We start from the raw sequence: 24,874 nt of genomic DNA, 5'->3' as shown, positions 1-24,874 counted from the left end.
AAGATGGGTCCATCTGCATTTTTTTTAGGTGAGCCAAGACTCTTTTTATCTTAATCGTTCTGTTTATCCCATTTATATTAAAACATGAATTTAATTGACTTATCCATTATCCTTGGACTACTCCATTATGCCCTTCTCCCTCTTTCTTCTCCCCTGATACTTACCCTCCATCCTGATTCTCTTCCATAGGTCCTTGGCACAGGCAATTATGCTCCAAACAAAAACTAAATAAATTAACAGAACAAAAATCCATATTCCAAAACCAAACAAAAAGCCCTCTGTGGTTGGTGTGTTATCCAGCGAACAATAGAAAAAAACACACAGAAACTGTGAGTGAGTTGAACAAACCAAATGACTCTACTGAAAGTCTCCAAGATCTTATCAGCCCCACTCCCAACTCCCATAATCCTTTTTGTCTCCTCCCACCAGGACCATTATGATGTCAGCCCAGTGCAAGCCTACACCTCCATGACCTGGTTCACTTGTGGATCAGTGCACCTTGCTACACCTCCAGGAAACAAAATCCTCTTCTTCCTCCTCCCACTTCCCCCCATTTGCCATTACCCACCTTGGTACCAAAAATCAAGCTATTAGCACCAATCTCCCCCTATTTTGAGAAGTGCCCCCAACACTTCAATCTTCCACTTATACTTCCCTCCCTTCCTGTGAGTTCCTCATATCTCTTCTTTATTTAACATATACAATCCCCCTTCAAACGCTATATAAAAAAAACATAGGCCTCCCATAGTCCCCTCACTTTCAATATTTACACTTCATTCTTCCCCTGAATCCCTCTTTCTCTTTTATTTATTTACATTTACATTTATTCTTGTAGTAGTGACAAAGTACATTGGTTCCTTTTGCCCCTTAAAAAACTCCTTTCCCCTCTCACCCTTACTATTTTCAATGTTGCAAGGTGAAAAAAGGTCAATTCAATTCCTTTTATTTTCCAAACTGTTTTTTTTAAACCAAATCAAACTCCCTCCTGTGCTTCAACAACGCCGCCCTTATGTCCAGATAGAATATGACCTCCCACCCCCCTCATATTCCACTGGAACCCCTTGCTTTTGCCCCCAGCACTGCTGACCTCAAAATCCTTTCTGTATCCTGATGGCACAGGAGTCTCACCAGGATAGAGCGTGGCCATTGGTGCAGCCCTGGGTATGAGGCAAGAGACCAGTGGGCCACGCTATTACCAAACTGTTTCCAATTTTTCCCCTCACTAATATACCCAGTATCCATTTTTTGTAGGAACTCTCCTCCTTACCCTCCTTCACCTCCACAAACTTAATCATATTCCTTCTATTACATATCTATTCTCTCCCACATCTTTACCCTATCCCTTTCCCATGCAACCATTTAATTCTCCCCCCCCCATCCAATCTTTCCTCTACCATTTCAATTACCTCCTCTGTTTCCATTACCCTTTATGTTAAGCTGTATAATCTTTCTTTAATTGCCTTTTGCCATACCACCAGTGTACTCAAAGTCTTTTTTTATTTTCCCAATGGCCTCTAGTACTTCCCTGGTAAAGGACATCAAGCCTTCTGTCTCTTTTGTCATTTGACGCTTTGGACCTGACCTCTTTGTGCCTGCCGGTTGGAGCAATCTTACAGGGTACATCCTCGCTTTCCCTGGTACTTCTCTTACCAGCCTGTGGACTCCTTTTCTTCGCCACTGCTGATGCACTGCGGACTCCACCTCAGTCATGCCTCCAGGTTTTACTCCACTGATGTCGTTGCCGCTATCCCAACCTCGGCCTGTATCCACTGCCCTTGTGTCTCTGCGTCTCCTGCCACCGCTGCCCTCTCCTTCTCGGCCCATGTCCCCTTACCTTGAGCCTCCAGGCTCCCTGTCCTCACCGAGGCCACCACTATCTCTGTTGCCGACCTCTCCGTTCCAGCCCGACAGCACTTCCGGCTCCTCAGTCGCTGTCTTCATTGGGTGCCTTCCTGGGCTAGTCTCTCTCAGGCTGCCCTCACTTAACTCCTCCTGTGCTTTCTCCTCCTGTCCTTTCTCCTCCTGATGGAAGGTCACTGCCAACGTTGTAGCCATCACCATTCAAGCGCCTCTTGGCAGGCCCATACTTGATCTTGCTCTCTCTGCCACAAGGTAAGCTCTTTTCATTCTCTCCTCATGCTACTTTTGTCTTTTTCCCCATTTCTCTGTCACTTCACTGGTTTCTAAACTATCCTATCCTCTGTGGATTCTTATACCCTAACCTCTCTTTTCTAATCTTTTATCAGGGAGCTCTCCAACCTCACTACGCCTCTTCTGCTGCCATTTTTCCATCCCCCAACCCCCCTATTTTTGGCCCCAGCTGCCCACCCACTAGAGCTCCTCACACCTTGGCTGAAAATTCACACCTAGGCCCTGGCCACCCACCCATCTGAGCTCCTGAAGCTCCAACTGTGGACTCTTTCCTGGTCCCCGGCCACCATCCATCCGAGCTCCCGAGCCCCATCCGTGGGCTCTCACGTGGACCTCAGCCTCCTGCCCATCCGAATTCCCACAGACTCTCACCTAGACTTTGCCCAGCTGACAGCTCATGAAGCCCCAAGAGCCAACTTGCCACTCGGTCCCAGTTGTCCGCCTGCCTAGCCGAGCTCCTGATGCCTTGAACGACACAAGTACTTATCACAGTAATAGTCAACTCCTTAAATTTTAGCCTAAAAATTGGTCAACAAAATTCAACTATCACAAGCATATATACAATATTTATTCATGGTCACTGTTTTCTGACCATTAACCAGTTCTTCGTTCATACAATACCATGCAATCAAAATTAGTTCAATAACTCTAATGTGCTCTTTATTGAACCCATTCTAAAAATCTAGATACACCACATCAGCTGCTTTACCTGCAATTTTTCAGCAAGCTCCTGCCTCATACAATTCCAGAACATCAGTCAAAACTGATTTTCCTTTCATAAATATATATTGATTCTACCAAATACATTTCCGAATGTCTTGCTACTCTTTCATTATAGATTCAAGTATTTTCCATACTATTGAGGCCAGGCTAACTGCTCAGTCATTCCATATTTTCTCTCTCCCTCCTTTTTAAGGCAATTGGATTATTTTTGTTATCTTCCAACCTATGGGAACTATTCTGAATCTATGAAATTTTGCAAGGTGATAGCCAGTGGATGCACTCTCTCCACAGTCAAAGTCCAAGGATGCAACTTATCAAATCACGTCATGAGAATTTATTACCTCTCAGTCACATGAATTTCTCAAATATTAATATTTTACAAATGGCGGTACAATTAGTGCAAAGCTATTACTGAGCCAGTGACCTGGATTCCAATCCAGCACTGTTTGTAAAGAGTTTGCATGTTATCCAGCACTGACTGTAAAGAGTTTGTATGTTCTCCACATGATCTGCATGGGTTTTCCACAGGTGCTCAGGTTTCATCCCACCCTCCAAAAACATATGAAGTTGGTAGGTTAATTGAGTGCAATTGGGCTACATGATTTTCATGGGCAAGAAGGACCTTCCACTGTGCTATATTGTTTAAAAAAATAAAATTACTTTTCTCCTATAGTACTTAGACATGTTTACTGTCATTTTCAGATTTGTAAAATTTATGATCATACTGGAGATAAATTTTTATTGTTAATCTGTGTTGTCATCATTAGGGCAAGGTTTATATCAGAAAAATTATATCTGTACAAATGAACATCTTGCTAATAAGTCAAGACATATTTCCTATGAAGCACCAATATACCCAGAAAAAAAGTGTTTGGTTCATGTTAAGTCAATTTTCTCCTGCACAGCATTATTTATTTTTAGAGATGTGCTAAGGAATTTCTAAACCAAGTATTTTATTTCATATCAGGTATAAATATTTATTGATAATATTAAAATTAAAGACATTAAAACCTTATTGATTATTCACCATTAAGAAGCCATCATAACACTGAAGGCAAGAATTGTAAGCATTCCTGCCTAGTTAAGCCCTCCCACTACAGAAGGAATGATGAATTGGGAGGCACACTGACAAGAAAACCAGAGAATAAAATTATATTGCACAATTTTGTAAACTAAACATACACTAATTTCTCAGTTTAGTTCTCTATAACCAGATTTTTGATGTTTCAATCAATATTTTGACTCACCTTTTGATTTAACTCTGCACAGATTTTCTGCTGCTTCTGTCTGTCATGTGTTTGTATCATCTCAGCCTCATGAGCAATGCAGGCTTCAGCAAATATAATTGTCATCTTTATCAACAGGTCTTTCTTGTCTCGGGCCCAACTCTGTATCAGGATCTTCCAGCGCTCTCTCTTATATTGAAAGGCATCCCATAATCTCCAATGATCAATCTAGAACAAACATTTCATTATTTTCCCAGCAAAATTCTACTTTTACCTCACTATTTTTCCCTCATCACTTGATATTATTGTAAACTCTGTTATGCAAAAATAAAAATAATACCTTAAAGGGATACATTAACACAGTACTGAATTACCTAGAAATCAGGTCATTAATTAGGGTTGAAGTTCGATAATACATAATGACTTGTAGTATTTCACCCAGGGTCAGATATCTTTAACATTACTTCAATAATATGATCCCACTCCCAGAAAAGCTGTATTATAACACCACATAAAATTTAATATTTTCTACAAGTCATGTTAAGTAATATCATATTAGGGTCATTTTTGCCCTATGCTCACCACACCAAAACTGCCAATTTCACTGAAGCTGATTTAGTGAATGAATTGCAGAAGATTTCAATCAGAGCAAATAACCACTTACAAAAAAAAAGGCTGGAGGCAGGGGAATTTATTCATGAGATTTTCCAGTGCACAGGTTGAAGCACCATCAATTACTTAAAAGACTGTTGTTGAGTAACAAATAGGCTTTTATTCGACTGTCCTGCTCTGAGGAGGGGGCTGTGGAACAGTCACCTTTATACAGGAGCTTGTGGGGAGGGACCACAGGTATAATTGGCCAATAGACGTGCCTGATCAGACAATTATATGCAACAGTGGTTTACCACATTCACCCCTTGTTTTTAAAAAGAGTCCAGCAAAGTTACAAATTCAAAAGTCATACATTCAGTCTATCTGGTCGTTCGCTGGGACCATTGTAGTACTGGTTGAAGTGGCAGGGTCCTGGGCAGTCTCGAGCCCCCGTACGGATTCATCAGTGTTGTGCTGGTGGGTAGGTGCCAATGAGGCCGGTGTATTCTCCCTCATGGCAGAGGCAGAGTACCCAGGGGTCAGGTGCATAGTGTGTGTTCAAAGGTGAGGGGGATGTGAGATGATCAACTGTGGTCTCCAGGGCCCCTGAGGGAACCAAGTCCCTGACAGAGACAGTGTCTTCATGTCAGTCAGGGTTTGCCATGTAGGCACATTGAGGGAGGAGGTGGACCCTTTCGACCAGAGGGGTCAGACTTATGGCTCCTCACTTGCTTTTGGAGGAGGACGAGCCCTGGGGACATCAGCCACGTCGCTAGTGTGGTCCCCGTCACAGATTTCCTGAGAAAGGAAAACATACATTCATGCAATGTGGCATTTGGGGCAATACATAACAGGGACCTAATTGAGTGGAGAACCTCTGGGAGGACCTTTTGCCAGCAGGAGACTGGAAGGCCCTTAGACTGCAAGGCTAGGAGGACTGCCTTCCAAACCATAGCATTGTCCCTCTCTACTTACCTGTTACTCCAGGGGTTGCAACTAGTGGTCCTGCTCATGGCAATACTCCTGGCCAACAGGTACTAGCACAGCTCATTAAGGAAGGCCCCTGGTCACTGTGGATATAACTGGGAAAGCTAAACAGAGTGAAGAGGCTGTAAAGGGCCTTGATGAGTGTGGCAGCAGTCATGTCCGAGCAGGGAATGGCAAATGGAAAACAAGAGTATTCATCAATGATGTTAAGAAAATGCACATTGGAATCAGTGGAGGGCAGGGGTCCTTTAATTAATTGTGCCCTATCTTACTAGTAGGAGAACGTCTTGCACTAAGTGCAGACCTGGCAGTTCTTTTCCATGGACCCAATTTTATCGATAGATTGTGTGCTTTGACAAAATGAAAAAAACCTAGCAACTCCAGGGTGACAGATTGTTGTGGAGGTTTTGCAGCTGGTCGATCTGTGCACTGGCACAGGGCCCGCAGGACAGGCTCATTAAGTTTCCTTGGCCGGTACAAAATATTGTAATTGTAGGTGGATAGTTCAATCCTCCACCTCAATATTTTGTCATTTTTTATTTTATCCCGCTGCTGATTGTTAAACATGAAAGCAACTGCACGTTGATCAGTTAGCAGGGTGAATCTTTTACCGGCGAGGTAATGACACCAGTGCCGCACTGCCTCTACAATGGCTTGGGCCTCTTTCTCAACCAAGGAGTGTTGAATCACGGGGCACTGCACGGTACATGAAAAAATCCGACTGGCCTGTCTGGTTAAGGATGGCTGTGAGGATGAAGTCTGATGCATTGCTTTCTGCCTGAGATGGGGTGGATTCATCCACAGCATGCATTGTGACCTTGACGATATTTACCTTAATGTGATTGAAGGCTGCACAAGCCTCCACCACCAGGGGGAAGGATGAGGGGGAAGGCCTTGTCCACATAATTGGGGACCCATTGGGCATAATAGGAAAAGAACCCAAGACACCTCTTCAGGGCCTTGAGGCTGTGTGGAAGGGGAAGATCCAGGAGCGGCTGCATGCAGTCAGGGTCCAGGCCAATGACTCCATTGAAACAGCCAAGGATGGCCAGACAGGCCTTATTATATGTAAGGTTAATTTCTGGAAATTGGCATCATGGTCCTACAGGTGATGGCCACATGTTATCGAGGTACAGGAAAGTGGCCCACATCTCATACTGATCCACCATGTGGTCCATCTCCTGCTAGAAGACCGAGATACCATTTATGACTCCAAAGGAGACCTACAAGAAGTGGTTGAAGTGGCCATCCACCTTAAATGCCGTATACTGGTGGCCCTCTTGGTGGATAGGGAGCTGGTGGTATGCCGACTTCGGGTCAATGATCAAAGACCCGATACTGGGCAATTTGGTTGACCATGTCAGCGATGTGCGGGAGGGGGTATATATTCAATTGCATGTATCTGTTGCTGGTCTGACTGCAGTCAATGACCATCCAATTCTTTTCCCCATTTCCTACTACCACTATCTACGCTCTCCAAGGACCGGTGCTGGCTACAATAATCCCCTCCTTGAATAAACACTGTACCTCTGCCCAGATGAAGGCCCTGTCCCCAGCACTGTACATCCTACTTTTAGTGGCGATGGGTTTCCAGTCAGGAATGAGGTTAGTGAATAACGATGGAGGGTAATTTTAAGTGTGGAGAGCCTGCAGGACAAGCGTGGTGAGCGGTTGGATTGTTGGTTCAAAATTTGCCAGTTATATAGAGTGAGGGGTGGATGGGGCTCATTGAACTCCATCGTTGAGCTTTTAAGGTGACACTGAAAATCCAGTCTCAATAGCAGAGATGTGCAGAGCTGCAACATTACTATCAGTCTAAAGTCTTTATATTCAGTACCCCACACTGTTAAGAGTTACTGCACAGAAGCCCCTGATGTCCACTGTGTGTGACTTAGATGCCAAGGAGACTTTCTGGTTCACCAGCGATACTGTAAGGGAAAGGCGCCACACTATGTTTGGGTGTACGAAGCTCTCTATACTTCCGCTATCGAATAAGCAACTCATTTATCTGAATATCCATCATCGACCTGGCAAGTTGATGTGGGCTGTCCTGTTCGAGTGTGATGGAGGCCAGTATCGGGTTGCTGCACACTGCTGTTGTGAATGGCAGTGGTGTCCAAGATGGTGGCCCCCAGGACCTGCATGCAGCGGTGCTGGATCCTGAAGATGATGCCCAAGATGGCAGCCTTCGTGGTTTGCAGGCAGCACTGCTGGGTCCTGAAGATACCACCCAAGATCACGAGCCCCACGGATTGCACATGGCGCTGCTAGACCCAGGTGATGCAACACTGCTAGGAAGAGATTTTGACTTACATACTTTGGCATAGTGGCCCTTCTTCCTGTAGCTGGAGCAAGTTGCATCCTTTTCTGGGAAGCCTTTCCTCTGATGCTTGCCAAGGCCACAGAAGTAGCATTTTGGATGCTCCCTAAGCACAGTGGCTGTGGACAGGTCGTCACCTGAGCCGGATGAAGGCGGTGGGAGGTGATGGCAGAGCACTGTGCCATGGTTGAGTCGTTAATGGAGCAAAAGGGTAGCAGTGCATCCAAAGATGGCAGCACCCGCGGTAACCAGGAGGTGGCCGCATTGTCGGTCGAGTAGGCCTCTATGTACTAGAGAGCCACCTCCAGCATACCTGCCAGCTCGTCTTCTCTTTGCAGACTGAGCTCCCCGTGCTCCAAGAGTCTCTGTCAGATGTAGTTCAATCTGATCTGTGTGACGTAGGTGTCCCGGATCAGGACCTGTGTACTCTGCGGCAGACATGGCCTTGTATTCATAGGCCCTGTTTTTTTTAAAAAATAATTTTATTTCTTGCACTATGAATCATATCAATAACAACATTGACATTTCCTCTTTCCCCCCTTTTCCCACTTTCATCCCTCTCCCCCTCTCCACCCCATTCAAAAACCAATAAATAATAAAACACATAAAACAAAGAAATAACAAAAAACAAAGAATTCGTATTGTCCACTTTCACATATTTAAATCTTACTGTGCTCATAATCATGCCATTTTAAGAGATGGAGGTTTGTTGTCGGCATTCTGACATATTTTATGTCTGGTTCCCACATTTGTTCGAATAATGTATATTTGTCTTTCAGATGGTATGTAATTTTTTCTAATGGAATACACTTGTTCATTTCTGTATACCGCTGTTGTATTTTAAGACTTGTTTCCATTTTCCAGGTTGTCATATACATTTTTTTGCTAGTGCTATCGTAATAAATCTTACTTGGGCGCTGTCTAATTTTAGTCCTAATTTTTTGTCTCTTATATTATTTAACAGAAATTTTTTTGGATCTTTGGTATATTATTTTTTGTGATTTTGTTTAATATTAGGTTTAGATCTTCCCAGAAAGTTTTTACTTTTGAACATGTCCAAATTGCACGTAGTATTGTTCCAGTCTCTTGTTTACAGCGAGAGCATCTATCCGATGGTGTTAGATACCACTCTTTTAATTTCTGAGGAGTAATATATGATCTATGTTGCCACTTATATTGTATCATATGCAATCTAGTATTTATCGTGTTCCTATACATAGCTCCTCCCATGTTTTGTTCTTTATTTCCATGTTTAAATCTTTCTCCCAACTTTGTTTCAGTTTATACTTTGTTTCATCTTCTTCCTTATATTGCAATTTGATGTACATGTGGGTAATAAATTTTAAATTATCATTGTGCCTGGGATTAAATATTCATAGCTGCTACTTTCTGGAAATCTCAAGCTATTTCCTAGTTTATCTTTTAAATAAGTTTTCAACTGGTAATATGTAAACATTGTACCTTGTGTTATTCAATATTTATCTTTTACTTGCTCAAATGTTAATAAATTATTTCCCAAAAAGCAATCTTCTATTTTCTTGATTCCTTTTCTATCCTATTCCTTGAAAAATAAATTATCTATACAAGTTCAAAAGCTGATTTCAAACTACAATACGCAAGCCCTTCCCAACTATACTTATCAACGCACAAAATCAGTGAACCGGTGCGGACTCGAAAGGCCAACATGGCCTGTTTCCGCTCCGTTAATGGTTATATGATTATTGGAAAGGGGATTAATGGATTTTGGGCCAATAAGATTTTTGGTATTTGATAATTTATCTTTTTTTTCTTCCAGGTGTAATCTTTTCCATAATTTAAGTATGTGATGTAGTACTGGTGAATTGTTGTATTGCACCAATTCTTCATCCCATTTATAAAGTACATGTTCTGGGATATTTTCTCCCAATTTTTCTAATTCTATCTTAGTCCAGACCGGGTTTTCTTCTTTCTGATAAAAGTCTGATAAGTACTTTAACTGTGCTACCCTGTAGTAATTTTTTGAAGTTTGGTAGCTGTAGCCCCCCTTGTTTGTAACTCCATGTTAATTTTTCTAGCACTATTCTTGATTTCTTACCTTTCCATAAAAATTTCCGTACTATTTTCTTCAGTTTTGCAAAAAAAAATTGTCAGGGGAATTGGTAACGTTTGGAATAGATATTATTCGTGGGAACACATTCATCCTAATACAGTTTACTCTTCCTATTAAAGTTAACAATAGTTCTTTCCAACTCTCTAAATCTTCCTGTATTTTTAAAAATTATGTTGAGTGCTCACAAGGCCCGAAAATATTCAGTGTTTGTGGGTCTCAAGATGGTACCTGGCATAGACTACATTAATCTTAAGCATGTACTGTCCTTTAAGTATGTCCATGGTTTCCTGGTACGATGTAGAATCACTGATCATGGAATATATCAGGGTGCTAACCCAGGAGTGTAGTACTTGTAGCTTATTGGTCTCAAATCATACAATGGTAGAGGAAGCCTGTAGGAATACTTCAGAACAGTGCAGCCAGAGCTCAAAGTTGGTGGATGCCTCAAGCAATTGAAGGTCAATCTCTAGTTTTTCTGGATTCAGGATCTGCTTCATTATAAAAAAAATTCTTGGGTGAATAAAATTGATGCACCATCGATTACTTGAAAGACTGATGTTGAGAAATCAATAGGCTTTTATTCACTTAGGAACAAAGGCACATCCATTCTGTTCAACTGTCCTGCGCTGAGGAGGGGGCTGTGGGACAGTCACCTTTATACAGGAGTCTATGGGGAGGGACCCTAGGTACAATCGGCCAATAGGTGTGCCTGACCAGACAATTATATGCAACAGTAGTTTACCATACAGGCATTGAGGGAAAAATTAATGCCTTGTTCATTAGTATTTAATGTCACATTGAGAAATCTGAGAGCACAAGATACAGCAAAGTTTGTGGGATTAAATAATAAATCAGCTATGGTGCTGAAGATTGCCACTAAATCTAACCATGGCTGTTGGCAAACAGTTCCAGTACAGTTGTAAAACTGGCATCTATAGGAGACTGAAAAATTGCACAGTTACAATCCATCCACAGAAGGTATGATAAATCTAAAATGTTTATTTTCCCACTCATTCCATCAATAGATGCCATCAACAGTTTATCCATGAACACTAACTCACCACCAACTTCCTCACTGATGCTCAAGCTAGTTTCACCATGACCATTTAACTTCAGACATCATGACAAGTTCAAGTTCATTATCATCTGATTGTACATATACAACCCAATGAAACAGCATCTCTAAAAACCACATGCACACACAAAAACATAAAACATTGTAAATAATGATCATGTGGTGAACTGCACCTCTCCATTATCAAACCGACATTCATCGTTGCGGGCTCCCACAGGATCAGGAGTTCCCAGCAGCTGAGGGCACAATGAACTCTGGGAGGCATGTGACTTCAGAGGTCGGGTGATTGTGATAGCACACCAACTGTCATTATTTAAACTCCTGCAAAGATTTCATTAAACAGTTCTGTTGGTTCAGCTCACAGACAACTTCTGTTGTGCTTTATTCACTGCACCACTCGCTACATTGGTGGCGCTGACGATCCAAACAACATTTTGGACTTCACTATGGATGCACAGAACACCGTTGTGCTCAAACGTCCAGTATTTTGGACCTCACAGCCACAGGTCTGGTTCAAGCAGGTCAAGGCCCAGTTCCATTTATGCCAGATTACCTCTGATGTAAGTACTACTATGTCATTGCATCCCTGGACCAATCCGCCATGGGGCGCATTGCTGATTTCTTTCACCAGCCTCCAGCTAACGAAAGGTATGAAGCTATCAAAGTCCTGCTCATATGTATTTCCAGTCTTTCCCAATGCAACAGGGCAGCACGACTTCTCCAGATGGACAGCCTGGATGACCGCACTCCTTCCAAACTAATGAACAAGATGCTGGTATTCATGGATGGACACAAGCCCTGTTTGCTTTTCAAGCAACTTTTTCCTCAAGCAAATGCCAGATGACATCTATTTGCTGTTTGCAGATGAAGAATTTAAAGACCCCTGTCACTTAGCAGCCCGTGCTGATGAGTTGTGACAAGTAAGCAGCATGGTAGACTTTCAGTTGGGCATGTAGCGGTCCTTCAGCAAAGGCTGCAAACCCTGCCCACTCCGGATAGTGGTGCGGCAACAGACCTGACCGGACGCAGCGCAGAGAGCAGTGGTTCTATTACAATCAGAGATGGGGTCCTGCAGCCTGCCGCTGCTGTTCCCCTTACACGCATCCAGGAAATGCCGAGGCCAGCCATTGGTAGTGGCAGTGACAGCCAGCCACAAGAACAACTTCTTTTTCCTCTGGGATCAACACTCAGGTTGTTGGTCCTCAGTCGACACTTGAGCAGAGGTTAGCGTGTTTCCCTTCTCCGGCCCAGACACACATTCAGGAAAGAAGGCCCTTCCTCTCAGGGCCGCCAACAACAGCTGCATGCGGACATACAGATCACAGACAATGCTATTCAATTTCGGCTCGTCATGGTTCAGCTGGTCCTTCACCATTGCAGATGTATCACAGCCACTCCTGGGAGATGATTTTTTGCAACCACATTCCCTTCTGGTAGATCTCAAAGGGCTGCTGCCTAGTTAATTTGAAGACTTTTGAGTACCTCGCCTCGCACCCCACGGCATAGCCCACACTTGCCTCAACTTGGTGATGTTCTCAGACTTTGAATACACCAGAATCCTAGTAGAATTTCCCAGCATTATTACTCTGCAGTTCTCGATGGCCCAGCCGAAACATGGAGTACAGCACCACATTCCAATTCATAGACGTCACATGCATGCTCAATCGCCAGGCTACCTCCAGCTAAATTACAATTGGCTAAAGACGAATTCCAACACATGGAGGAAATGGGGATTTTCACTCCAACACCCCTTGGGCAACCCTGCTGCATAGGATACCCAAGGCATCTGGAGAGTGGAGACCTTGTGGGGACTATCAGCAACTGAAAGACATCACTGTGACAGATCGCTACTCAGTTCCCCATATACAAGATTTCTCTGCAATCTTTCATGGCACTAAGATTTTCTCCAAAATCAACCTGGTGCTTGGGTACCATCAGATCCAATTTCACCCAGACCACATTCTTAAGACTGCCTTGATTACCCCATTTGGGCTATTTGAATTCCTCTGTATGCCTTCCAATTTACAAAACAGCCCAGGCATTTCAATGCCAAATGGACACAGTTACCTGTGGCCTGGATTTTGTGTTTGTTTATTTGTACAACATCCTTATCACCAGCCACTCACAACAGCAGCACTGGGCCCATCTCCATTAACTGTGTCAGCAGCTAGATGACCATGGGCTAGCGATCAACTTGGCCAAATGCCAGTTTGGCCTCACATCAATCGATTTCCTCGGCCACCATATCAGCATGGAGTGGTTCCATTACCTTCCAAGGCTGAGGCCATTTGCAAATTTCCAAGACCTTCTACATTAAAGAACTGCAAGAGTCTGTTGGCATGATTAACTTTTACCATCATTTTATGCCAGTTGCAGCCCAAAGTTATGCAGCCTCTTTTAAAACTCTTGTCTGAACATCCCAAGGAACTAAAATGGAATGACAAGGCTGAGGTTGCATTCGAGACTGCCAAAGAAGCGCTAGCAAGAGATACTAAGCTCGAGCCCCTGAGGGTTGATGTGGCAACAGCTCTGACAGTGGATGTGTCAAGCACTGCGGTAAGCTGGGCCCTGGAGTAGCTCATCAATGACATCTGGAAACCCCCAACTTTCTTTAAATGTCATTTGAAACCACCGGAGCAAAGGTACAGTGCTTTTGACAGGGAGCTCTTTGGCCTCTACTTGGCCATATGGCATTTTCACTATTTCCTAGAGGGCAGAGGCTTCATGGTTGATACGGTTCACAAGCCGCTGACTTTTGCCTTCGCCAAGATGTCAGATCCATTATCAGCAAAACAACAACTCTCCAACATTTCAGCGTTTACAACCACAATAAAACACAATGCCAGGAAGAACAATCTGGTTGCCGGCATGCTATCCCACACCACCATCGTTTCCCTCCATTCGCCTGCTCCCGGTATAGACTACACGGCTTTGGCAACAGCTCAGCAGGAAAATGAAGAGATGGCTGTGTATCGCACTGCCATATCAGGACTGAAATTGGAGGACATACAGTTTGGTCCAGCAAATGCCTCCCTACTTTGTGATGTATCCACTGGCCAACTGAGGCCCATTCTACCTACTGCATGATGACATTGAGTAATTGATGCCATAGACAGTTTGGCTCACCCTTCATTTAGGATGACAACGAGGCTCGTGGTAGGTAAATTCATGTGGCATGGCCTGCACAATCAAGTCAGCACCTGGGCAAGATCATGCATTTAGTTCCAGACCACAAATGTTCAGCACCATACCAAAGTCCCACTACAGGTTTTTGCATCCACACAGTGTAGGTTTCATCACATCCATGTGCATATCGTCAACCCTTTGCCCCCATCCAAGGGCGCTACTCACCTCTTCTCAGTAGAAGACATGTTCACAAGATGGCCAGAGGATGTCCCACTCTCCAACACCTCCACCTCAGCTTGTGCAAGAGCCCTCATTGCCAATTGGATAGCACTTTTCGGACTACCCATGCCTCTGTCAGAGGAGTTCAGTTTACGTCTGAGTTATGGTCAATAATCTCACAGTTGCTGGACACGCAATTGCATCAGTCAACGGCCTATCATCCCCAGTCCAATAGCTTAGTGGAACGTTTACACCGGCATATGAAAACTGCTCTCATGACACATCTTAAGGGACCAGTTTGGATAGATCTGGTACTTTTAGGTATCCGTACTGCACCAAAGGAAGATCCAGCTAAGTCCTCCGTAGAATTGGTTCTGGCAGCACTTGAGCAGCAGGAATCACCCACTTTAGTACTCAAATGCTTAAGGGAAAAGGTGGGTACACTGGTGCCTATCCCAGTCACCTGGCATGGGTCTACAACTTCATACATTCTCCCTGAACTCAAGGACTATCTTTATGTATTCCTGCACAGGGATATGCATAGAACGCTGTTGGAATGGCCATATAAAGGTCTTTTCAAGGTGGTATGGAATGATGGCTTCATGTTTGTTATAGACATTGGCGGCACCCAAGAAACAGTTTCTGTAGATCACCTTAAGCCGGCACATGTGGACCTAGATCAGCCAGTATGGATGGTATGCTCCCGGTGCAGGGGGGATCCACCAGCCCATTCTAGCCGTATAGGTGAGACTGTGGTGTCAACTCAGAACTCTGATTCTTGCGGGGGGGGGGGGGGGGGTTATGTGGTGAACCACACCACTCCATTAGCAAACTGGCATCTATAGTTGTGGTCCCCCCATAGGATCAGGAGTTCCCAGTGGCCGGGGAGCACAGAGAACTCTGAGAGGTGTGTGACATTTGGAGGTCGGGTGATTGTGATAGCACACCAACTGCCATTATTTAAACTCCTGTGAAGATTCCATTAAACATTTCTGTTGGTTCAGCTCATAGACAACTTCTATTGTGCTTTATTCAAATAATATATATATATATAGTCCTGCTTTCGATACTCCTGTACTTTCTTCTTGATGGTAGTGGGTTGAAGATACAATGCGCTAGATGGAAAGGGTTTTCAATAATTCCTTGGGCCCTATTTAGATAACACTTCCAGTAAATGTCATCAAGAGGAAAGGGATCCACTTGACTTTTTTAATAATCCTTTGTACAAATGTCCAGTCTTATGCTTCGCAGCTACACAATATTGCAGACAGACAGGACACTTTCAATTGTACCCTTGTAAAGATGAGTGCTGGTAGTCTTTCCCTCCTCACCAACCTTAGGAAGTGTAGGCTATCCTGAAAGTTAAATTGTAGAGGAGAAATAAGAGTAATTGGTCTGGACATCAAGTCACCAGTTGGCGTTGCTTGACATCAAGGAGCCCAAATCAATGAGCATCGAGGAAAACACTCCAATGATTGAAAATAATGCACACAAAAAATAGATAATTATGGTTGTTGCTGGTCAATCATAATAGCCCCAAGACACAACTGACAGCAGTATTTTCAACGTTTTTTTCATCATAAATTTGGGGCTGAGGGGTTTGTTGATGATTATGCAAAGTTTAATTTCATTTGCAACTCCTCAGAAAATGAGGCAGTATATCTAGAAACAGCATGACCTCGGCAACATTCAGGCGCAATCACAAACAACAGTGACCTAATGAAAATATAGTGGTGGAAAGAACACTCAAGATCCTGCAAATCTCTGATAAATATGACGTGAAGATTTTCCAGTGCTGTGAAGGTCTGTGGTCAAGCAACCAAGGCCCCAACCCACTGTGAGCCAAAAACAGAGTGAACTTATCAAGGAATGAGAAACATTCCCCAGCTGAGACACTGACTTGGATGAAGTTGTCCTTGATTTCATCTCACAGCATACTAACCAATCTCATCTTATAACAAGCTAGATTTACAAACCAAAATGTTAACTGACAAATAAGAAGGCCTCAAGAGCAGATGGGATTCCTGGTTAAGTTCTAACACTTGTTAGACAATCATAAATTCACATTATCCCCTATTACTGCAAAGAGAAAAGTGTTGGGAAGCCTGAGATTGTATAATGCTGTTCACCTTCCAAAAATGAGACAATTCCAATTATACCAAGTCCCTGTCATCTGCCACAATGAAAACATAACCAAGATCCTCTTCAACAACCTCCTTTTGGTTAAAGAGTTGTTCTCCAAATTGCAGAATGGATTCCATCCATCAAAAAGGACCATCAATACGATTGCCACCATGTAAAAACTCCAAGGAAAATGTAGGGACCAGCATTAACAATATATAGCCTTTATTTGATCTTACAAAATATTCTTTAACCAAGGAGGAACTGTAAGCATCCTTTTAAAAAAAATTAATCACCATTCAATTTCTGCTGCATGGCACTACAGACCAAATCTTCCCAATGACAAATCAAATAAAACTCACCTCTCAGTGAAATAAATCACTCCATCCTCTTCAAATTTTATTGCAACATACTATTGTATCTCACCTCCAATAGGTTTCTTGCTGGAGTGAATCTACATATTGGATGAATAGGCTGGAAGCGTGTTTTTATATAGATCTATAAAATTATAGGATAGATAGAATTATTTTTCCACGGTACGGGTTTCTAGATTTAGAGGGCACAGGTTTAAGGTGAGAGAGGAGATATTTAAATTGGGTGGAGGTTGCCCCCCTTCCCGCCCCACTCCCCCCCCCCCCCAACCCCAACCACAGAGAGCACTGAATATCTGGAATTCACCATTGCCTCAATTGAACAAGCACAACTGAGGAAAAGAATGTCCAGAAATCAAGACCTCAAGCCCAAAACCTGTGGTCTACCATGTATCTGCTGCACATTGTACTCAGTGGTGTAGCAAGAAGAGCTGCTATCACATACCTCCAGTGATCTGGATTCAATCCTGATCATAGATTATAAATAGAGCACTGGAGATTAGATCCACATTATGTTACTACATATCAGATCCAGTTTATGCCACTACAAAGAAAACTAGCCTTATCTTGGTCTCTTCTGTCTATCAATTCATTTCATAAATTCATTGCAGAGCTTTCCAGGAGTAAAAACACAGGCCATTTTTTAACTTCATTAGCTAATAAAGTGACAAACCAACTGTGAAACAAAGATTGCTGCACAGGCTTAAAGCATTTAATTTATCATGGATGGGGATTCTTGGCCTTTTATAACCAAGTCCAGGTGACACAAATTTAAAATTCTAGACAAAGAGATATTGTAGATGTGAGGATATATTGTTAACAGAAGGTAATAGGATCTGGAAATCAGTTCCTGCAAAGGTGGTGTAAACATAATTAATCAATGCATTCAAAGAGTAATTGGACAGGAACTTGAGGGAAAATAACTCCTAGGACTAGGGAGAATAAGACTGATGGGATTGCTCCATCAGGAGCTGCAATACACAAAGGTGCTGGAGAAATTCAGTTGGTCACGTGGCATCCATAGGCAGTCAATATTTCAGGCCTGAGTCCGTCTGCACTAGACCCCCACCTTTTGCAGATTTTCTTGCTTACCTCTCCCAGCTGACATTGATACCATCAATGATCTTCCATGCCAGAACAATTCTATGATTTAATGATATAATAATGTAAAATAGATATTGCTAATGTAGGAATTAGCTGCCTCAACTTAGAGGTTTTAAAGAACACAGTCATTTTGACAGCAAATTTCATGTTAAAAGGAATCAAGACTTCTTTTTAGTGTTCCCAAATACATTTGCAATTTGAGATTAGTTTCAAATTTTACTTTTGTAAATATGAATTCTGCCTTCTTATCCTGTTCTCTCAGAGCCTTTGCATGCCAACATGCTCAGATCAGGTATAACAATCCTTTGATCACTACAGTAGACATTATCCAGGACTACTTTAGTAATATATTAAGCAACCAGGCTACATGCAGATGATAAAGGAGTGCAGTGACAAAATGCCTTCGAAAACATTCAGTCAGCCAATAAGATGTGATATGGTTGCAATACATTTATCAATGAAACAACAGCAACAATCAGTAAAACAAAAAGAGGGTTCAAATGTTTCAGATTAGGGATAGTCATAAGAACTATTATATTCAGCAAATGATGAAACATGCTCATTTGACCCACTTAACCATGAAAAGAGAAAGTCTTAGCATCAGGGTTTGCATTATCTTCCGAATTTCCATCTCCCATTGTATCTTCGTGACCAAAACTGCACACCTCGTCAAAGGGTGATTTAAACAATGTGTAAGCTCTAATTTAATGTTCTGACATAAATCTTCCATTATATATGGCCAGTAATAAATTGATTTTTTAAAATTATTTTACACAAATGTTGCCACAAGACCATTGTTTATTGCCCAAAGCCAGTTGCCCTTGGAAGGTGATGAGGAACCGTCTTTTCAACTGTTGCTGTTCAAAGCCCTCTCACAGCATTTCAAGATTCAGATCCAGCAAAGGTGAATGAACAGCTATATGTTTCCTTGTCAACTTGGAATTTAGAAATGGTGCTAATCTCACGATCCCTGTGCTTGGCAACAGTTTGGAGACAGTGAAATTGTTAAAATGCTGCAATGATAGAAACCTCCAGATTTTATTCTCAAAATCATTTACTGCAATTTTATATCACTATTTATTATTTTTTATACCACTTTAGAGTTTCATCCACAATTGGTTAAGCCAATTTGGTTTTATAGATCTTTGCTTGCTTCTTCAGTTTCAATGACTTTGCCCCAGCTATGCCTGTCTTTTCATTGGTTATGTGGAACCATCTTCTCTGGGACTATTCCCTAACCATTTCTCCAACTCAACAACTGCATTTGTGCTGCTTTCTGCATCTATGTGGAACTCAGCAATTTTATCACCTTTACTACAAACTTCCATGCCACTCTCAAATTCACTTGGATCATTTTGAACATTTCTCTTCCTTTTCTGGATGTTTCTGCATCCTTCTCAGGAAACAAACTGTGCATTAACATTTACAATAAACCCAGACTCCCACAGCAACCTAGACTACATATCCTATCCTATCTCTTGTTGGAATCCCATCCATTTCTCCCAGTTTTTCCATCTCTAGCACATCTGATCTCAAAGCCCTCCATTCCAGGACATCTGAAATGTCCTCCTTTTTCAGAAAACATGGTCAAAGAAGCCTTCTCATGCATTTCCTCTGTTTCCAGGACTTCTACTCTCACAATTTGTGCTTCCAATCAGAAGAGTTTCCCTCGTCTTCACTTTTCAACCTACTAGTCTCTGCATCCCCCTAACTTCTTTACATTGATCATCTTCCCTCTGCACTCTCAGTCCTGACAAGGAGTTTGGGCCCAAAACTTTGATAATTCCTTTTTCCTCCACAGATCTGCTGAGTTCCTCCAGCAGTTTGATTTTTGCTCTAGACTCCAGCATCTGCAGTCTCTTGTGTCTGTGTTCCAATCTAGTCATTTGTTGAAAATTTGACAATTTAGGGAACTAAAGCAATTGCATACTGCTTACCCAAATAAAGAGAAAACTATTTCTAAATAATATTTTGAAACCATACAGATATCTTCCTTCTCCTAAACGACTAACCATATCTTGTTTAGATTTATGTGGTAGCAGCCTCATCATCATGTCCAGATAAAGCACGTTTCGATTCTGTGTCTCGTGAGAATACTGATTCACAACAACTTGAAAAGTCCCATGTTCTTCTTCATTCCAACCGCAATTCCTAAAATACAGATATGCTAATTATTGTAAATGCAAAAGGATACTTAATTATAACTATAACATAGCAAAAGAAAACAATCAACGTGTACTTTCTCAATTTTTAGTAAATAGGAGCCATGGGACAATCGGCAAAATTTTCCACAGAGAGATTCTCAGTTAATTCTGATCCCTGTATGTCTCTAAGAAACTTTGCTTGGGTTCCTTCACACATTTTTAATCTTCCAGTGAAGTGACTACCAAGTTTCTTCTGCAAAAATTTGCAGAGATCAATCAAAATCCTCAAGATTCAAGTTTTCTTGTTTTGCCCTGTAAGATTTATGCTTGGTTGTTTGGGGCAGAGGGGCTACCATGAGGTGATAAAAGTTTCTGACAAAAAAAAATCAACTTTTTTGAGTGTTGATTTCCAAATGCAGAAAATGATTTTAAGAATGTAAAAAGCAACACAATTTTTGGAGGCAGGATGGATAAATTGGATCAGTGGTTTTCAAACTGCTCCCATAACCTCCCATACCACTTTAAGTATTCCCTATGCCATAGGTGCTCTGTGATTAGTAAGGCGGTATGCGAGTGGAAAGAAAAAATTTGAAAACCGCTGTTTTAATCATACCTAATTGATTCGTTATGTGCATGGTTTCATAACTCAAAATAAAATGGGCCAATGACAATTTTCTCAGGCAAAATATTTCAGTAACAATTGGGTCTAGAGCAGTAGTTCTCAACCTTCCCTTTCCACTCACATACCACCTTAAGCAACCCCTTACTAATCACAGAGCAATTATGGCTTAGTGATTGTGAGCAAATGTGAGTTTGGGCGGGGAGGGGGGCAGTTTGAAAATCACTGAATTAGATTTTTCCAATTGTAATGTCTCATATTAATATATACATTGTTCCTGAAATAATGGATTCATTTGGAGTTGTAAGTTAACCCAGATCTATTGTAACCCAAGTCTATGCCAACTATATTATAAGGTCTTTAATCTGGGAAAGAACATAGAAACTCAACTTGTGCTGCAGTAATGGTAGCAGAACCAGGGTTTTCAATCTGTTGCTAATGGAAGGCTTTCAGCCCAAATCTCTGATTCAACTTCTTGAAATAAAAGAGGCACTAATTTTCTGGAGGGCTCTTTTTTAATTGTTACCCTAATTCATGAATAAGAGGTTAGGTATCAGTACCCAAGGTCCATCTATTCAATGCAAAGAATATCAGAAATCAGTTTTTTTGACTGCTCTAAATTTGCACCTGTTACAATAGAGATGTTATGCCCTATACCAGGTCCAAGACAAATCTTGAAGCAATATAAATGTTCCAGCCATCAAATGTTTGTACCATGCTGTCAATTCTAATATGACAATCATAATTTATTGTCACATAGATTGTACCAATTGTTATAAGTTCATTGTCATTTTATATATATATATATATATATATATATTCTTATTTGCTGCAGGCAACAGATATTTCATAAAAAGACTACAGTACCATATATTAATCATTTGGGTATTGTGATCATAACATAGATTCTATGATTCAATTTCAGTCCACATATTTTATGAAACCAACCAGTGAGAGCTGAGCAGCAATTGAAGAGTTTGTACATGTCAGGGAAATTAACCAAGAGGTGCTGAAATTTCATAATAGCTTCATTCTCTGAAAACCTTTATAAAACACATGTACCGATATTTACCATGACAATATAATTTCACTTCAAGCCTCATGCAAAAAAGTTTTTCACTCTATTATAACACATGACAATAAATAATCCAATTCAAAAAAATTATGTTGGCTTATAAATCATACTGATACACATCACAGAAAGCAAGAATACAGTTACATTCAAACTGCATTTTGTTTCTATTTGTATTTAACTGCTTCTTCAGCATTTCCTTTCAGTTCACCATCTATTTGGAATATTAATTTCAAAGTTCTCAATTCCTTATGGCATATTGAGATAAAAATATTAGTCAGGGCTATTTACCATGAGTTAAAGGTACATTTGCTGACAATTAACTCAAGCCTCATAAGATTATTTTTTGAAGAGACTCCTCTGACCACGTCCTGATGTGACTTGAACATGTTAGAAGTAAGAAAATAGAAATCCTTTAGAGGTTCATAGTCACGTAAATCTGCCATCAGGTTAATGGTGTGCAGTTTGTAATTAATTCAAGTTCCTAGAAATTGCATATTTTGATAGTACAAAGAGCAAGATACTGTGAACACTCAGAATCTAACAATTATAAAATTAACAGGTATGGGGAAAGGAACATGCATCAAGAGGGAAATGCAGACAATAATTTTTTTTAAAGTCTGGGACCAGTTCCAGGTTAATTTATCAATAGAGACACTGGGAAACTTCTTAATAAATTTATTTAAAGAATTGTTGTGGTACTAAAATAGGTCGATTTTGGAAAAGATATTGTAATTTAGGCAATGTATTCATTTTAATAGAATTGACCCTTCCAATCAAAGTAATAGGAAGAGTTTTCCATTTATTTAAATCATCCTAAATTTTCCAAAGCAAGGGAAGATAATTCAACTTGTATAAATTTTGTCTTAACACTTAAATATTTTATCCCATTTGTTACAGGTAATATTATATATTATATAAAAATGTTTTTAAAAGAGATAGATTGTGGGGAATTTAGTGTAGGTCACTTCACAAACAGATACTTATACTTCACATTTCATTTAAAATGCAAGAGCTTTGCTAAAGCTAGACATGCAGGCACCAGTCTTGCAAAATTCAGAAGTAGGTGCAAATGGAACAAAGTCCAGGCTCAAGTACTGATAAAGATCTTTCAAGGATTGGATTTGGAGATTTTGAGCCTTGGGAGGGGTTCTGGTTTTTACGAGAGAGAGAGAGAGAGAGAGAGAGAGAGAGAGAGAGAGAGAGAGAGAGAGAGGAAAGAAAACAGGAAAAGAAAACAGGATTCTTCTCTTAGAGAGAGAGAACAGAGTTCTGCAGAAGCTTTTTAGACTGTAACATGGCAAGCTGGCAGGCTTGTTGAAAACTCCATTTTGAAGACAGGTTCTGAGTTCAGCCTGTTCAAAATCCTTGTAGTCCTTACAAGAGGAAATGGTTGGCTATAGTGTTTCTCCTGAAACAAGAGGAACTCTGTAGTGAACTGAAAGAAGAGGTTATCATTTGGAAAACCCACAATGGGGCGAGTTTTTTCAGCAAGACACTGAAGTGACTGATTGGAGGAAATCAGTTTGTTTGTGTCCAATGAGCAACAAATCTTCCTCTGAAACCAACAAGAACCTTCCTGAGCAGTAACCATTTACCTTTAAGCACCAGAGTCTGGTGAAGATTCATAAATGTTAAATTCTGGTAAACAGTATAAGAATTGCCTGATACCAGTGAACTTGGAGAAGTGAACGATTAAAGCAAAGAACTTTCCTGAACATATACACATTACATACATGTGTGATTAGAATTAGAAGGGGGTTAAGTTAATAGTAATAAGTTAAAGTTTGATCCTATTTTTATGTTTAAAGAAAATTAAAAGCAACTTTTGTTTAAGTAACCATTTGTCTTGGTGAGTTTCTATTGCTGCTGGGTTTTGGGGTCCTCTTAAATTGAGTCTCTTTTAACATGATCATAATTCCCACCTGTAAATGACATAACTTTGCTTTTATCCCAATTAACTTTATAGCTTGAGAAAGTCCAAAAATTTCCAATTTAGATAGCAATTTTTGTAATGAACTCACTGGGTCTATCATATATTTCAGAACATTGTCAGCAAAAATATTGATTTTATGTCCTTCCTGGTTAGCCCTGAATTATTTTGTGTCTAGATCTTGGTGGATAAATTCAGCTAATAGTTCAATAGCCAGGATGAAAAGGGCTGGAGATAATGGACAACCTTATCTACTACATCTGGACAATGGGAACACCAATTAAATTTATTGACTTGCCACCTACAATGGCCACATAAACATCAAGGAGTACATGAGCTTAGTGTTGGCTACATTAACAATTGCATCAAGGATATCACGAACATTAAATGCTACATGACCAAGACTAAACAGAAACCACCGTTGGACACAGAACAGGAGACAAGATGGCACTAAGATCAGCTAGGGCTGAACTCTCTTGTGTAATTTGGAAGGCAAAATGTCAGTAAGCACAGAAGATCCATATTCAGTTGTATAACACCAGCAAGAGATCAAGACCATAACAGACCACAAGACAACCTTGTGATTCAAAGACAATGATGCCCTTTTCTAGACAGACTGAACACCTTCTATGCCTGTGAAGAACACGCTGAAGCCAATGTAAGTTTCATCTCCGCCTGATGAACATGCTCCATGCATAGCCATAGCCAAGGTAAGAACTCTATCCAAGGTAAGCCCCCATAAGCCAGCAGTACCAGATAACATACCCAGTTAGGTACTGTGGGATTCTGCAGACCAACTCATGGAAGTCCTTATGGACATCTGTAACACGTCACTGCAGCAGACCATAGTCTCTGGGAGTTTCAAGACAGCTACCATTATCCTGGGTGACAGTACCAATCCTCAATGACTTCCACTCAGTGGCACTGACCTTCACCATTCTGAAATGCTTCAAGCGTCTTATGGTGGAATTCATCAAAATGCACCTTGCAGAGGCACTGGACC

The 24,874-nt window shown here is 41.2% G+C and overlaps 1 protein-coding gene across 8 annotated transcripts in view; it reads right to left on the bottom strand.

The window, feature by feature from the left end:
• LOC138762114 (coiled-coil domain-containing protein 148-like) overlaps positions 1-24,874 on the bottom strand; it is a 146,711-nt gene that overhangs the window by 55,162 nt on the left and 66,675 nt on the right. For 7 of the 8 annotated variants that reach the window (XM_069935476.1, XM_069935474.1, XM_069935469.1 and 4 more), the window contains 3 exons: positions 20,116-20,254; positions 17,055-17,126; positions 4,122-4,328 (listed from right to left, as the gene is read on the bottom strand). In XM_069935476.1, coding sequence (XP_069791577.1) covers positions 4,122-4,328; positions 17,055-17,126; positions 20,116-20,254 — 418 coding nt within the window. The remainder of the gene's footprint in view (positions 1-4,121; positions 4,329-17,054; positions 17,127-20,115; positions 20,255-24,874) is intronic. The other variant, XM_069935475.1, reaches the window with a different exon arrangement.

The sequence above is a fragment of the Narcine bancroftii genome, chromosome 4, assembly GCF_036971445.1.
Source record: "Narcine bancroftii isolate sNarBan1 chromosome 4, sNarBan1.hap1, whole genome shotgun sequence".
In the NCBI taxonomy this organism is placed as follows: Eukaryota; Metazoa; Chordata; class Chondrichthyes; order Torpediniformes; family Narcinidae; genus Narcine; species Narcine bancroftii.
Note: the sequence above shows the minus strand (reverse complement) of the source record. Positions and strands in the feature narration are given on the sequence as shown.